This window comes from Lithobates pipiens, unplaced genomic scaffold (genome assembly GCF_037356315.1).
Source record: "Lithobates pipiens isolate NorthernLeopardFrog02 unplaced genomic scaffold, aLitPip1_a1.2 Scaffold_16, whole genome shotgun sequence".
NCBI classification, from domain to species: domain Eukaryota; kingdom Metazoa; phylum Chordata; class Amphibia; order Anura; family Ranidae; genus Lithobates; species Lithobates pipiens.
The window spans coordinates 107,615,286-107,632,769 of NW_027507748.1; the positions used below are offsets into that span (position 1 = coordinate 107,615,286).

General features: G+C 40.3%; 1 protein-coding gene across 1 annotated transcript in view; it reads right to left on the minus strand.

Moving 5' to 3' along the window:
• Nucleotides 1–2,576: 2,576 nt before the first annotated feature.
• The window catches only part of PIR (pirin), an 82,881-nt gene continuing 67,973 nt past the window's right edge, over nt 2,577–17,484 (minus strand). Inside the window, exons 7-10 of the mRNA XM_077480234.1 lie at nt 11,934–11,978; nt 11,164–11,246; nt 9,403–9,469; nt 2,577–3,549 (exon numbers count right to left, since the gene is read on the minus strand). Coding sequence (XP_077336360.1) covers nt 3,434–3,549; nt 9,403–9,469; nt 11,164–11,246; nt 11,934–11,978 — 311 coding nt within the window. The 3' untranslated portion in view covers nt 2,577–3,433. The remainder of the gene's footprint in view (nt 3,550–9,402; nt 9,470–11,163; nt 11,247–11,933; nt 11,979–17,484) is intronic.

The window sequence follows — 17,484 nt, forward strand, 5'->3', positions numbered from 1 at the left end:
CCAAATTATCCTAACAGTATGCGTTAAAAACAGGGGTTTAGTCTGCACACATTTGCAAATACATGTGTAAGCTATAGAGCCCCGTCAAGGCAGCAAAGGTGTCCAGTGCATTCCCTCACCAATATTTCAACAGTACAAATGCCCCCCCACCTATAACTGGCCTTTGCAACAAGAAGCAAAACAAAACCAGGGAAATTCCCTGCTCAACTTACAGACCAGCTTGCAAACAGGCTGGTCATCCCTAAGTTGTGTGCAGACTAAACCCCTGTTTTTAACGCATACTGTTAGACAGGATAATTCGTTTTTTTGCAGGCTGGTCGGTAAAGTTGAGGTGGGAACTTCTCTGGTTTTGTTTTGCATGTTGTTCCCTTCCATGTGCTCCTTGCTGCAAAAGCCAGTTATAAGTGGGGGCAGTGGCCATTTGTTTGTACTGTTGAAATATTGATGAGGGGACGAACTGGGCAACTTTGCTGCCATTGTGCTATGTGCTGGGCATCCAGGGCACCCCTGTGCCTTTAAGGAGGGATGGGCTCCCTGCAGGCTCACCTGCCCTCTGCCTAGCCATCATAATGCATGTGCTTCCACTGTGGAAGCTCTAAAATTTTTGAGTTGGCATTATAGAAAATACCAGGGTGCCTTGACAGAGCCTCTAACTTATGCATGTATTTGCAAATGTGTGCTGACTAAACCCGTTTTGAATGCACGTTAGACAGGGTAATTCGTTTGTTTGCAGGCTGGGCTGTAAGTTGAGCAGGCAATTTCTCCGATGTTGTTTTGCATGCATTGCCCTTCCATGTGCTCCTTGCTGCAAAGGCCAGTTATAGGTGAGGGCACTGGCCATTTGTTTGTACTTGTTCCAGCTACAAGCAACAAAGGGTACTAATGTGAACAGGGCCAACTGAAATACAAAGGTTTCTACTTGTTGAACATTGTCGCACCTAGCCGTAAGAGGCACAAAAACACTCAGGTGTAAACGGGGCCTTATAGCAACACGGGTAGCTCAGTCACCTTAAGGCTCATATACACAAGATGAAAATATCAGACGGTTTTTCTTTGCATGCTAATCTCATATTGAAAATGAAAAGGTTACTAAAGTTACGAAAATCCTCTTATGACAGAATGCAACTTCAGAAGTGATGTAATGTATTCTTTCATTTTGAGCATGCGTGGTCTTGGTCTTCTGTTTTTTTTTTGGGCGAATACTGTATCAAATGAAAATTTTACATTCGGGTATCGTACGAGAAAAATGTTAGTGTTTGTGCCTTTGGATAATTATGCATGAACTGTCCTGCTTGGCTCTCGAAAAGCTGTGCACTAACAATCAGATTATCGTACAATCGCTTTCAAAGTGGTATTTGTTGCCCAAACCCTTAAAACACACTTTCACCTACAGGTAAGCCTAGATTAAGGCTTACCTGTAGGTGCTGTAAATATCTGCTAAACCTACATGGTTTAAGAGATATTTACAATTCCTCATACGAGGATTCCTTCTGTGCATTCGCCGAGTCTGTGACCCCGAAAGGAAGGTGGATGCTTCCAGCCGGCGAGGAAATCGGGGACATCGCTCCTGCGTCAGGTTATTGACACATAATGGGCTACTATGAAATGCATAGTAGCCCATTATGCTTTGCCTTTGCAGGGAAACAAAGAGGAAGTAAACCCATCAGGATTTACTTCCTCTTTAATTGTCTCTATCACACAATGCTGCATGAAGTCAGATGCTCTTGACATTATTTTGTGCCACCAACAATTATTAAAAAAGGCATGGCTTAACCACTTAAGCCCCAGACCATTTGGCTGGCCAAAGACCAGAGCACTTTTTTCAATTTGGCACTGCGTCAATTTAAATGACAATTGGGCGGTCGTGCGACGTGGCTCCCAAACAAAATTGACATCCTTTTTTTCCCACAAATAGAAATTTCTTTTGGTGGTATTTGATCACCTATGCGGGTTTTATTTTTTGCGCTATAAACAAAAAAATAGCGACAATTTTGAAAAAAAAAAACTCATTATTTTTTACTTTTTTGCTATAATAAATAACCCCAAAAAATATCTAAAAAAACATTTTTTTCCCCTCAGTTTAGGCCGATACGTATTCTTCTACATATTTTTGGTAAAAAAAAAAAAAAAAAAATCAATCGCAATAAGCACTTACTGATTGGTTTGCGCAAAAGTTATAGCATCTACAAAATGGGGGATATATGGCATTTTTATTAATAATTTTTTTTTACTAGTAATGGTGGCGATCTGTGATCATCGACAGTGTCACTAGGCAGAGGGGGTCGATGCTTGTTTACATTAGCATCTCCTCATTCTTCCTCTCTGTGAGACGATCGCGGGTATCCCGACAGACATCGAGTCGGTGGGACCCGTGATCCTACTCACGGAGTTCGTAGCAGGTGTGCGCCGGCAGTGTGCACGTGATGGCATAGCGGCAAATTCAAAGGGACGTACGCCCATTTGCGCAGCTGTGCCATTCTGTCAATGTAAATGTAGACTGGAAACTGGCAGACATGTAATTAATGAAATAATCCCATTTTCAAGATCTAGGTTCTTTTTAAATAATACACAGATGATAGCATTTGACAAATATATTTATTTTTTCTTTACAGTATACTTTGGTATAGAAAAGGATAATGGTTCTATAGCTGGCTTAAATGCATTTATTTGCTAAATATGAAAGACTGAAAATAGACCCATAACCACACACAGTGGCAGCCCTCTTACTATTTACAAGAACATGATTAAAAAAAGAAAGTAACATCAACATGATAGAAGGCTCAGCATGCCTCCTACCACCATTGCTTCCTTTTTGACTAACGGAATGAACGTTCATTCAACTAGCAAAAGTTGCTGCCTCGTAAACAAATATGTAAGTACATTAGAGTAGCAAAAAGAAAAGAACAAAGCACAATAGATACTGAACTGTAATGAGAATAAGATCTGGCATCTTAACTCGGATATTGAGTGGTCAGAGATTTATCAGATTTGACTATACATGTTTATGGACAAATCTAAAGGGGTCATACAATATCTGACACGGACAGGAGCTGGAATGCTCATCTCTAACAATTATAATCCATGTGGCTATTAATCAGATGCAGCCAGTCTGTCTCATCACTGCTGCTTTCAAAGCAGAGCTTAGACTTTGGATGGACATCAGTTCTTCTTTGAAAGTTAATGAGCTGAAGGCTATAAATCGTTGAACTTACTGGCAGAGAACCTCTATATGACCAGGGACAACAAAACTTGGGAATGATCTTGACAATGACAAGTCTTATTTTTTTCAAAACCCCTGGATATGTGCTAGTACTGTACACATTCAAAACCATACATACAAACTAAACTGTTATTAGCAATAATTCCCAATAATCCATGGCTGGATTGCCTAGTGTATCAATCTGCAACCGCAGCCTGATAGGATCTGCACATTTTATCGGTTCCCGATCTTTGATTTCCATGTTTTAGCTTTTTCAAATCCATTTTTGCAAAAGCTGTAATCTTCAATTGTCTGTGAAATTTCCTCTCTTGTGTTCATCACAAACGGACCTAGCAAGTTAAAAGTAAAAAGGTAAATAAAGATCATATCTAATGACACAAGAAATGTTTCCTGAAGCCTGAATGTATATATTCTGGAAAGATACTGTGGAATATGCCATCTATAAGTTAGAAAAATGAACCCCTGGAGACAACACTGTCCTTGTAAATTTAAAAGGCTAGGTAAGGCTGAGATGTTTGCTGCGGTCTGAGGTCCAGTCAAGCTGAAATTTAGAAGACTTGTGAAGTTTGACCTCCAACATGTCTGCCTTTTCTCACCCCCATTACATGGTGAACTGAAAAGGACATTCCACTTTCGAAAATATCAACATGTATTTCCTGCATTTGCTGGAAATTGTTCTTAGCCTGAAAAAAGAAAACTAAAAAAAGAACTGCTACAATACAATACAAACTACAATATATTCTGATTTTAGATATATTTTCATTCTTGCATCTCTGTGACTATACAGCAAAGGCAGTTATCCTCTTTCCTGTAGGCACCTGTTTGGTGAAAACGCGTTGTGTGACGCTGCTCTGTGACATCATCTTGCACCCTGGGCCGGTCTTGCGGCGGCGCTGTGTATACTCTTTACCATTGATTTGTTCCTACTGAACATATGAGTGCAATACTTGTTAAATAAATTCATGTTTTAAGCTGTACTGCACTGTGATACCTCTCATTTGTTTCATTTGGTCATTATCTGTGGATTCCAGTGTGAGCTAAAGCCCCCTACATACGGGCTGAATGTCGGGCGACATCGGCTAGTTCAATAAAAAACAGCCGACATTTGGCCCGTGTGTAAGGCAGCTGGTCCGAGAGAAACCATCCGTTTGGCTGGCTTCTGTCGGATGAGCATGCTGGAAAACCAGCAGCTGACTGGCTCCCAATCAGCACTCTCAGCCAATGGCCAAGAGTGCTGGTCGAAGTGTCCTGGCGTGGGGGGCATCCCCTATCAAAACACAAGAGCTCAGCGGGGGAGATCGCGGTACTCGGAACGTTAGTACAGCAGCTCTGACTAGAGGTGTCAGTTTTTTAATTCAACCAAAAAAAAAAAACTATTAGTGTGTACTAGGCTTACGGAGACAGATATCCTCTGTTATTATACGGGAGCTGATTGCCGGGACCCTCAGTATTATTCAAAGCGCTCTGTGATCTTTTCTCTTGTTAGAGGCTGTGCATGGGGGAGCAGCACCTGAACACTGGAAGCACTTTTATTTGTTTAAATGTCATTTAAAGCACCTAGAGTCACTGGTAGACTTTTGATAATAATATAATATCATTTTTGGACCATATGTATTTATGCTTTGTTCTTATTATTCATTTTCATGTTTTTTGGTTTTGTTTCACTTTGTGAATGCATTTAACAGGGATTTATTTATTTTTTATTTTCATTTATTTTAGTTTTATTTTAATTTTTATTTTACTTTAATTTATTTTTGTTTTATTTTAATTTTTTACCCTGTATTCAGACATTTGTAAGTGCTGCAGTCCCATACACTGAGTGCGAGTTTTATTTATTTATATTTTCTATAGTTGTCCTCTTAGGCTACATTCACACCTGCAAATGGGCCTGACAGCATTTGCATGCAAGAACCTCAGCGGGGGTTTCCAGAGATTAGCTGCGGGAGGCTGCAGCTAATTGTGGCCCCTCACATATAATAACTATGCACCAATCACCTGCCAGTGATTGGTCCTGGATGCAACCAGTCTGTGTCCAGAGCTGATCACTCCCAGGTGATCACTCCAATTACATAGGAGCATTCGTGATTAGCTGTGGGAGCCAGTAATCTCCCATTTCTCCCAGGTTCTCGAATGTAAAATGCTGTTGGCCCATTCGCAGGTGTGAATGTGGCCAAAATTAAATCACTGCACAATGGTAGTTTGAAGACTGCTTGCAACAGGTATCTTATCTTCTTGTGGCAATAAAAGGAGGATTTGACACAGCTTCCAATCACACAAGTGCTGGATTTGTTAATAACTAGTATGCTGGACAGCTCACAGAGGGTTCTATTATTTTCAGAACGCTGGAGGACAAGTTGCATACATTTGTGAGCATTCTCCTGCCACCAGTTTTTTACATAGGAAGGGCGAAAGAGACCCATCACTAACATGTTAGTTCCTTTTGATGCCAACCCAGGTAACAGCCCCTATACCTGTACTACACTGAGCAAAATTATAAATGCAACACTTTTGTGTTTTCCCCTATTTATTATGAGCTGAACTCAAGGATCTACAACTTTTTCTATGTGCACAAAAGTCCCATTTCTCTCAAATATTGTTCACAAATCTGCCTAAATCTGTGTTAGTGAGCACTTCTCCTTTGCCAGGATAATCCATCCACCTCACAGGTGTGGCATATCAAGATGCTGATTAGACAGCATGATTATTGCACAGATGTGCCTTAGGCTGGCCACATTAAAAGGCCACTCTACAGTAAAGTGTGCAGTTTTATCACACAGCACAATGCCACAGATGTCGCAAGTTTTGAGGGAGCGTGCAATTGGCATGTTGACTTCAGAAATGTCCACCAGAGCTGTTGCCCTTGAATTGAATGTTCATTTCTCTACCATAAGACGTCTCCAAAGGCATTTCAGAGAATTTGGCAGTAAATCCAACCGGCCTTACAACCGCAGACCACATGTAACCACACCAGCCCAGGACCTCCACATCCAGCGTCTTCACCTCCAAGATCGTCTGAGACTAGCCACCCAGACAGCTGCTGCAACAATTGGTTTGCATAACCAAAGAATTTCTGCACAAGCTGTCAGAAACCGTCTCAGGGAAGCTCATCCGCATGCTCGTCGTCCTCATCAGGGTCTTGACCTGACTGCAGTTCGTCATTGTAACTGAATTGAGTGGGCAAATGCTCACATTCAATGGTGTCTGGCAGTTTGGAGAGGTGTTCTCTTCATAGACAAAACCCAGTTTTCACTGTGCAGGGCAGATAGCGTGTATAGTGTCGTGTGGGTGAGCAGTTTGCTGATGTCAACGTTGTGGATCGAGTGGCCCATGGTGGCGGTGGGATTATGGTATGGGTGGGCGCATGCTATGGACAATGAACACAGGTGCATTTTATTGATGGCATTTTGAATGCACAGAGATACCGTGATGAGATCCTGAGGCCCATTGTTTTGCCATTCATCCCCGACCATCACCTACTGTTGCAGCTTGACAATGCATGGCCCCATATTGCAAGGTTCTGTACACAATTCCTAGAAGCTGAAAACATCCCAGTTCTTGCATGGCCAGCATACTCACAGGACATTTCACCCATTAAGCATGTTTGGGATGCTCTGGATCAGTGTATACAACAGCATGTTCCAGTTCCTGCCAATATCCAGCAACTTAACACAGCCATGCAACAGGCCACAATCAACAACCTTATCAACTCTATGCAAAGAAGATGTATGGTAGTCACACTAGATACTGACTGGTTTTCGGACCCCCCCCCCCCAATACATTAAAACTGCACATTTTAGTGTGGTCTTTTAGCCTAAGGCACCCCTGCGCAATAATCATGCTGTCTAATCAGCATCTTGATAAGCCACACCTGTGGGGTGGATGGATTATCTCAGCAAAGGAGAAGTGCTCACTAACACAGATTTAGACAGATTTGTGAACAATATTTGAGAGAAATAGGCCTTTTGTGTACAAAGAAAAACTTGTAGATCTTTGAGTTCAGCTCACGATAAAAAAAAGGGGCAAACACAAAAGTGTTGTGTTTAGAATTTTGCTCAGTGTATGTGTTAAGACACCTCAATTTTGACATTAAAGTGATACTAAAGTATAATTTTTTTGTTTCTTTAAAAAAAACAAAAAAAAAACATCATGTCATACTCACCTGCTCTGTGTAACAGTTTTGCACAGAGCAGCCCAGATCCTCCGCTTATCAGGTTCCTCTCTCCTGCTGAGTCTCCTCAGAGCAAGCAGCTTGCTATGGGGGCACCCGAGCTACTGCTCTGCGTGTCCATTTAGACTCAGCCCCACCCCATTTTTCTCATCATTGGCTCACTAACTTTAATTGACAGCAGCAGGAGCAAATAGCGCCCTGCCTTTATCTCAGTCAATGAAGAGGGAGAGTCCCAGACAGTCAAAATTCTCATGCAACATCACTGAAAAAAGATGGGCTCAGGTAAGTATTATGGGGCCAAGGGGGGCTACCGTACACAGACGTTTTTTTTATCTTAATGCACAGAATGCATTAAGATAAAAAAAAAGTATGACTTTAGAACCACTTTAAATGATATAACCTTTATTTTTAGTAAAGTAACCTAGGTAGTAGACACCCTCCTCCAGGAGGTCAAGTCGCTTCATGGGTTGTAGTGCTGTAAAGTAATTAAGGAAGGTGCATATATGGTTGTGGGGCTCCAGACATACTATGCAGATAATGCCTTAATGAAAAGTCAGTGTTTGCATACACCCAACCCCACACACACCCATAACAGCACTTGGGCCTGGCAACAACTCACATATGCACTTTACTGTTTAGTAGTGAACTGTGCCCTAAACATAGAAGTACTTTTCTTTATATTGGATTTTATTGGGCAGAAGTGATGCATTGGGGAGGAAAGATAAGGACAGGCTAGGGTTCCTGCAATCAGCCCACACAGTTATGTCCACATACATTATAAGTAAAAGAAGGTAAGAGGGGAAAAGAGGATCTCATTGGCAGCACAGGCCAAAGAAGGTCTTTCTCCCCGATTTCTAGAAAGACGGTAGTCCTAATCCTGGGGTACTACATGGGCCTTTGTCACAAAATAAGAGAGCAGCAAAAACAGGGTCTCTTCTGCAGATTAAAAGGAAGAAGGGCTCACCAATACAAACAAATGACTGAAGAAATGAGAAGGTACATACGGCTAAATAAAGGGGGAGGTAATATTTCCTGCACCACATAAATGGGATAGAACTTGTGGAAGAGATATTCCAATCTACAAATCAAGCCAAAAGAAAGTCCCAGAAGGAACATCAGATATTTCTTTCTGTCCAAATACCTTGTGTGGTAAAGTCTTATAAAATATATAGAATTGAAAGTTTAATACGGGACTTTGGAACTTGGCTACAAATACAGCAAACCAGAATCTACAGCCATGGATGGAGTTGGATGACAATGTATAAAATCAGTAGGCCATGAATTAGTTAAAAGACACAGATAAGGCCTTTGTAAGAAGTTTGCGGAGCAATGTTCCATGCAGACCTCAAAAAAAAAAAAAAAAAAGACCATGTCTGTTTATTTAGTACTTCATATCTTACAGACTGTCAATAGTCACTGGTTCAAACGTGTCACTTTATAGAGTTGTTCAAGATGTTCGGCACAGCACTGACTTGGAGCACACTGTTCACAGAGACATTATCATGTGACCTTAAATGGAACAACATGGCAGACAGCTGTGCAGACTGTTAACCTTGAACACTAAAATACAAATAGGGCAATAATTGTGGCTCATTCTTTAGTCAAAGCCAAGACTGTGACCTCAGCCATTTAACAGCATATCTTACACAATAGAAGGAGTTAATACCTTGTGATATCTTGGCTTCTAAACCAAAAATGCAGGGAATTGTAATAGTCTTGCTGCAATACTAATTATCTCTGTACCCCAAGCTAGAAAGTAAAGCTGGCCAAACAAGATCTGCTGATCTGTCCTTTAACCACTCAATAAAACAACCGTATAGATTTGCTTACTACTACCTCTTAATCTTATACCCTTTTATGTTCTGTTTCTTTGCTATAATGAACCATCTGTATGTTATTTATACACTATATCCAGATCTCATTATACTAGCCCTTCTTGTATGCAAGTTTCGTTGTACACTTACATATTGCTTCAAACCTTGTATGGAAATAAATAAATAAATACATTTCTTACCATGCTGCACAACTGGCTCATTAATGGGCTCTCCGGCAATTAAAACAAAGTGGGCCAGTCCATCATCCTGCAGTAAAAATTTATATATTTAGATTTGTTTAATAATTGTTCATGACTTCCCAGTAACTCAATCACACTCTTCCACTAGACAATGGTCATGTGGTCTCCAGACTTGAAGTCAAGGCACAGCACACTCATTAATTTAAGGAAACATCTAATGAAGAAAACCTGCATGCTGCCATTGTTGAACTCCTTTTAAAAATGCTAGGCTACTGGCTTTCATGCTGATCCTCTTGGCCACTAACCCAGATCAAGCATGCAGCTCCAGAGTTATTACTTTTCTCTAACTTTTCTACAGTGACCCAGAAAGTACAGAAACCAGAGGGTCAGCATAACACACTGCCAAATAGCACCTTCAATAATGGCAGCACTCAGAATTCTCCCATGGCAGGTTTACTTTGATTTTTCACTAATCTGCGAACAAACAGCATGTTTTGAGACAACTGGGTAAAGTACACATAAAACCATTTTCTTCCTTTATCAATGTCAGATATCGTATCAGCTGATAAAGGAAAAGATCTTCAAAATCATCATAAATGGTAATACAGCTAATGAAAAGATATTTGGACTTTTTATGATTTTAGCCCCTCTGAACAGTTATAACCATTGAGCCTGGTAATATGTAGGACTCCATCAGAGGAGTTGAGAGTAAAGATCAATCCAATAATTCTATGATAAACCCCAATTTCTTCTTCATAGAAGTAAGCCAAATGAGAAGCTGCATACAGTTTTAAATTAGACGCTGAAATTGTTATTATCAGATGACTTTAGACTAATTTCCTTACAACAGGGCAGCTGCTAATTTTAAGCTGGGGCCAATCATCCTATATTTTTTTTGCTTGTGGCTATACCTGTCAAAACCTCTATTATATCATTTTGACAACATAGCTTAGGTAACTTAAAAATGACAACACAGCGAAGTAGGTGAAGCCTAAGTGAAATCTTGGGATCCAAGCAAGTTTTTTGGTCTTGGTTCAGACCTGCTAACTTATAGTATATGGAGAAAGAATAAAAACTTAAAGCGGAGCTCTGTTTCCTAGGCAAAGATTTCATAAATAAACTGAATAATATAATTAGGGATATTGTTATTACTGTAATCATTCTTTTTACTTTGAAATCTGTCATTACTCACAGGATCCCAGCAGGCAGGCAGGCACCATTGATGTTGTGGGCATTCGAAGCCCGCTCCTATTTGTTTTCGGGATTCTGTGCAGCTGGCTACCCAGCATGCACCTCCCAATCTCATGCATTCGCGGAATTGACACTGTGCGGTGCACTTTGTTGATTACAGGTTGTCCTAGCAATGGCAGCGTTAGAAGTTCCTGCCCCGTTGTTATGGCAACCTTTCAATCCTGAAAATAACGCAATATTTCATTATTAGGCTTCCCGAGGACTCCTGGGATTGATAACGCAGATATCCCAGGAGTCCAATGGAATTGCCTGATGACGAAATTGCCTAGGTGGCCGGGACCAAAAGTGTCGCTTACATACAGGAAAGAAGAGTATTTAGAAATAAAAATAAAATTAAAAAAGCTATCAATTTAGAACTGTACTGCAGATGGGCTTTCTGATCCAAACAATATGTGGAAATGGATGGAACTCTGCTTTAAATATGTACATGTGTGGATAGCTGAGACAAAAAGGGACTATGGCTGTATGTTAACCTTAGCAGAGAAGATTGTTGTTCTCTTTAAAACCCACCTTGTTCTCAAAGATGACATTGTCTCCGTCATCCAGGACTGCTGTATGGTAAGCTTCAACCTTCTTCTGAGCATCTTCTGGCCCTAAATCATATATATTTTGAGTAATAAATTCCATGGTAATTAAAGTACATACTGAATAAATACATGCAAATGAGTGAGTCCAGATGATTTTGATCAACATCACATCTTGATATGTATAAAGAAATTGTTCAAATAGAAAAGGTGGGACTTCAGAGGTGCTGAAACCTTCTACCAGAGTAATACAATCAAAAAACGCTGGTAGAAGGTTTCAGCCCCTCAAGTTCCACCTTTTCTATTTGAACAATTTCTTTATACATACTGAATTAAGAAACTGTTCTGATTGAATACTGCGATGGAAAAAGATAGTAGCAAGTGTCTACAAGCAAATATATGTTTCAAAACTCTTCACCCAGAGGTGACGATTCACTGTATCTGCTCGTACATCTCCAGGATTCCAGCAGGGAAATTTGCTGGCCAGAGCTCCACAGAAGGGCTCTCGCCAAAAGGAGTAAATGAAACATTTTAAATGTGGAACATAAATTTAGTGAACTCACATTTCAAACATGAAGGGAAACTATGGTTAAACAGCTGGGATTTGTAGTCCATGTATGTGGGCACTCCTCTCTTTTTCAGCTGACTACAATCTGACCAACACACAAGTTTCTACTTTCTGTGTAACAGTATCATAGTTGCCCAAATTACATAACAGTAAATAGCAATATATAACTGTCGAGTAATAACACTCACCCACGGTTATTATACCACTCAACGTGTAAAAGAATGCAGTCCACCCTGAGAAGAAATAGAAAGAGAAAATGTATGAATGGATACTGCAAACATGATAAAGCTGCAGTTTCTAAAATGTAGCAACAGCAATATCATTTCTAAGCATTCATAATTACATTTGTTAATTATGCTCTGTCCCTACTAAAAAGAACACTGTAAGGCAGCGTATAGATGAGTCATTTTTTTACTTGATTTCCCCATCCACACACTCAACATTGATGGGGGAATACTCCCCACTGAGCTATTTTATTCTGACAGTGGGGAGACTGCGCAGCTGTCAGATTACACTGATCAGTGTTGCCGACTATAGTCTGTGGCACTAATCGAGCAAGGAAAATCAGTCAGGGCGAATGTACAGAAGTCGAACTGTACATATTCTTCTTTACAAGCTCCCTACCCATACATGGAATTAAATTTAGCCAGTCCCTGTTGAACCAGCCGAATTACAATTCTTGTAAGGCTGGGTTGAATCAGACCATCCAAAGAATATAAGTTATGGTGAAATCCCTCCCAGTGATGCTCCCAAAGCTTTTACAGCACATTATAATTGATTTTCTTATTTAATTTTAAAAATTTATATCTAATTGAATGGGTTTTCCCTCCCAACAGTTACTGTTTCCTGGAGATTAGGCTGCTGCAGAGAGTGTCTAATGCATAGAGTGTATTATCATTAAAAAGAAGGCGCTAATCCTGAATTCTTGTACTTTAACAGCTACTATATTCTAATGTAATTTCACTACAGTTATTTCTTGGCTTGCCTTTTGTCTAATGCCGCATACACACGATCGGAATTTCAGCCAGCAAAAGACCGATGAAGGCTTTTCATCGTAAAATGCGACCGTGTGTATGCTCCATCGGAACTTAGCTGGCTGAATTCCCGCCAGCAAAAATTTGATAGCATGTTCTCAATTTTCCCAATAGAAAAACTTTCCATTGGAAATTTTGATCGTGTGTATGCAATTCCGACACGCAAAAACTCACGCATGCTCAGATTCAAACCACGAGATGGAAGCTATTGGCTACTGGGTATTGAACTTCCTTTTTCTAGTCCCGTCGGAATTTGGTGTGACTGTGTGTAGGCAAGATAGTTTGAGTGGAATTCAGTCAGAATTCTGCGGGAAAACGATCAGAGCTTTTTCTGATGAGAATTCCGATCGTGTGTACGCGGCATAAGGGTCTATTTGGCGTAATTTAATATTACACAGTGGATTTAATCAACACTTTTCACACTGAAATCCTTGATGGTGCGCAATTCAGGCAAGAAGATGGGCTTTGGTGTGACAACCATGGTTCTAGCAGATGTATGGCATCACATTTGTTGAAAAACATGGCCTTTGCAAAATAATATTTATTTTTATATTTAGTAGCTTTAAAGTGTTGGAGTCCTGGGTTCAAGTCTTACCAGTGAAATCATTTGAATTGATGTTAATAGTAGTGTGTCAAATTTAAAAAGAGAAGTATGGGGTTTGGTTATTTTTCAGATTCATACTTATCTAGCTGGATTCAGCATTGGTCCAATGTTGCATCTGTCCCCTGCCAGCTCTAACACTGAGAAACGAGTGATAAAATGCCACCAATAGCTCAATTCTCACAGCCCCCTGAGTAGAGAACTGGTGACTGTCAAGTACCGCTCTCTGCTCTGCCTCTCTCTTCGCTCATTGGAGCGCTGAGCTGTGGAGGGGGAGGGAGTGGCCAGCACAGGCTCTCTGAAAGGCTGAGCCGATGCTGGTCCAGGAAAGTGTGCAGATCCCGACCATATGGTCGTGATCCTTCCCGAGCCTGCACCGGCTTGCGATGTCAGCAGTCAGTGGGCTTCAGTCCATTGTCTGCTGAAAACGGGTCACAGAAATGAAGAACAAACTTCCCTCCTGTGATCCAGAAGAGAAGTACAGCCAAACAACTCCTTTAACTGGAGTTGTTGCTGAACTAGAGAAGCCACTTGGATGATCAACACTATAAATCAAAACCAATTAACAATCTACTACAGCTACTGTATGTTACAATCTTCAAAGACACTTCCATTTAGACTGTATGCCCTATTAGTACTTCCATCAGTTTTTTCAGCAATGCCTGACTACACACAGTAACAGAAATTAAAATTTCCCTGAATTTGGGGCTAAACAAATATTGCCTACATACAAGAGGCATGTGTATTCACACTTGAATATTGGTGTCTTTTGTGTATTTTTCACATCTGTGCAGTAAGCTAGCATAAAAACAAAACAAAAAAATAAACTCCCATACTTTGCCTCTGTTCACGTGTTTTCTGTAATAAAGACCGGTCACTGCTGTTCTCTCTCAGTGTGCAAGTTGACTGGTCTTGTATCTGCCCCCTGTAGTTTTCTGCAGGCAGCCTGTACTGGGAGGACATTTTATGTTGCATTGACAGCTCTGCTTGACATAAAGACTATGCAGGGCACAGTTTGCAAAAGCATTTGGTGCACACAAATGAGTGTATTTTATTTGTCCATTGAAACTGCATATAAATTCCTTCTGTGCGAATGGGGCAAATGTAGTTTGGAAAATACCACACTGAATGGAGAGGAAGAGAATACTTATTTTCTAGGTTTCCTTTGAGAAAACCGACCGGACAATGCGCATCAGAGGGGCGATGACGTCATTACTTAGGGGGGAGCTAGGACGTCATCTTACTGGTTTGCGTGCTGCACTTTTCTTTTCTAGGACATCTATATTGGAGAAACTGATGACCAGTATGAAGAGAGGCCCAGGATAAAAGCTGTCATATATCTTTATACTAAAAAAGTGAGTTTGATCTTCTGTTAGTGAGGTCCATTAAACCAGGTGAAAGGACACATCGGTGCTGTCTTCATTGGGGGATAAAATGTGAATTCCTTATGCACATTAAAGAAATTGTTGCACTTTCTGAAGATTGTTGTCACATGACTGAATGGATGATGTATGGGACTGTTATCGTTTTTGGACATTTTCCACATTTTTCATTGAGATATACAGCATCTCACAAAAAAGTGAGTACACCCCTCACATTTTTGTAAATATCTCATTCTATCTTTTCATGTGACAACACTGAAGAAATTACACTTTACTACAATGGAAAGTAGTGAGTGTACAGCTTGTATAACAGTGTACATTTTCTGTCCCCTCAAAACAACTCAACACACAGCCATTAATGTCTAAACCGCTGGCAACAAAAGTGAGTACACCCCTAAGTAAAAATGTCCATATTGGGCCCAAAGTGTCAATATTTTGTGTGGCCACCATTATTTTCCAGCACTGCCTTAACCCTCTTGGGCATGGAGTACACCAGAGCTTTACAGATTGCCACTGGGGTCCTCTTCCATTCTTCCATGATGACATCACAGAGCTGGTGGATGTTAGATACCTTGTGCTCCTCCTTGACTGTAGGCAAGACACACTTGTCTTTGTACTCCTCACCTGCTTGCCGCCACACACTCTTGACACCATCTGAACCAAATAAGTTTATCTTGATCTCATCAGGCCACAGGACATGGTTCCAGTAATCCATGTCCTTAGTCTGCTTGTCTTCAGCAAACTGTTTCTTGTGCATCATCTTTAGAAGAGGCTTCCTTCTGGGACAACAGCCATGCAGACCAATTTGATGCAGTGATGCACTGATTGGCTGATCCCCCACCCCTTCCAACCTCTGCAGCACTCATATGTCTATTTCCCAAAGACAACCTTTGGATATGAAGCCGGGTACGTGCAGTCAACTTCTTTTGTCGACCATGGAGAGGCCTGTTCTGAGTGGAACCTGTCCTGTTAAACCACTGTATGGTCTTGGCCACCCTGCTGCAGCTCAGTTTAAGGGTCCTGGCAATCTTCTTATAGCCTAGGCCAGGGATATGACCTCCAGCTGTTGCAAAACTACAAGTCTCATCATGCTCTGCCTCTGGCTGTCATGCTTGGGACTTGTAGTTTTGCAACAGCTGGAGGCCCGCTAATTGCATATCCCTGGCCTAGGCCATCTTTATGTAGAGCAACAATTCTTTTTTTCAGATCCTCAGAGAGCTCTTTGCCATGAGGTGCCATGTTGAACTTCCAGTGACCAGTATAAGAGAGTGAGAGTAATAACACCAAATTTAACACACCTGCTCCCCATTCACACCTGTGACCTTGTAACACTAAAGAGTCACATCACACTGGAGAGAGAAAATGGCTAATTGGGCTCAATTTGGACATTTTCACTTAGGGGTGTACTCACTTTTGTTGCCAGCGGTTTAGACATTAATGGCTGTTTGCTGAGTTATTTTGAGTGGACAGAAAATTTACACTTACATTTACAAGCTGTACACTCACTACTTTACATTGTAGTAAAGTGTAATTTCTTCAGTGTTGTCACATGAAAAGATAGAATAAAATATTTACAAAAATGTGAGGGGTGTACTCACTTTTGTGAGATACTGTATATTTCAAGAACTATATCTGCTATATTATACGGAATAAATAAGTAGGTGGTGGCCCTTTTGAAACATCAATATACCAAAAGAAGGCATCTTCCCTACAACTTATGAATCACAACAAAGTTCAGAAAATTCGGACTTTGTATATACGTCCAATAGTAAATATACACTAGTTAAAATATCACACATTTGTATTGTATTAAAAAAAAAAAAAAAAAGAAGGATATCCTTTTTGTATAAAATAAAATGTTGTGATATTTTAACTAGTGTGTATTTACTATTGGATGTATATACAAAGTCCCAATTTTCTGAACCTTGTTGTGCTATATTATACTTTGCACATTTTTAAGATACATATTGTTTTTGCTTAGATTGTATAAACAATTACAGAGCATGTTACTTATTAATCTAGGTATAGGCATTTTATTAGTGTGATGATTGCACTTTGTGTGGTAGCTGCTCTGAAAAATTGTCCTTTTTTCTTTCTGTAAGATTAATATCACAGCGTTCTTTTAGTTTATATTCCCTAGGAAAGTCAGCACAAATTAGTAGCCATAATGCAATATTTTCTACATTCACACATTCTTTAACTGCAGAGAGCATAGCCTGCGAACATTCCATTTTGCCCCGTTTACACAGAATGATTTTAGATGCAATTTTAATGGACGAGCAGCTATGCAAGCTACTGAGCTTTATATTTGAATAAAAGTGTTTTGTGTCAATTCAGCTTCAACTGAATTTGCTGTATTTTTTCTAAAACTATAATATTACTTATAGTATGCCGACTCTGTAGACCTAATAGAGTATTATAGGGAGCTTTAAATCTAACTTAGGTAATGCAAAACGCAGCAAATGAGAACTGTGGTCTTTACACACCTCTGAAACATGACGGAACGCTTGGACACAATTGTTAAAATGATCAAAGTGTAAAGCTGTCCTATTAAATGCCAAGCAGACCCCTGGGGAGCAGCGAGAAAGAATTCCTTCAGGTCTGTGTTAATCGCGACCCTTCAGAGAGCAAGGAGGTCACATGAATTAAGTGTTCCTACACTTTGCTATGTGACCTCCACACCCAAAAGGTGACAGAAATTGTGTCAAGATGGCTCAATGCA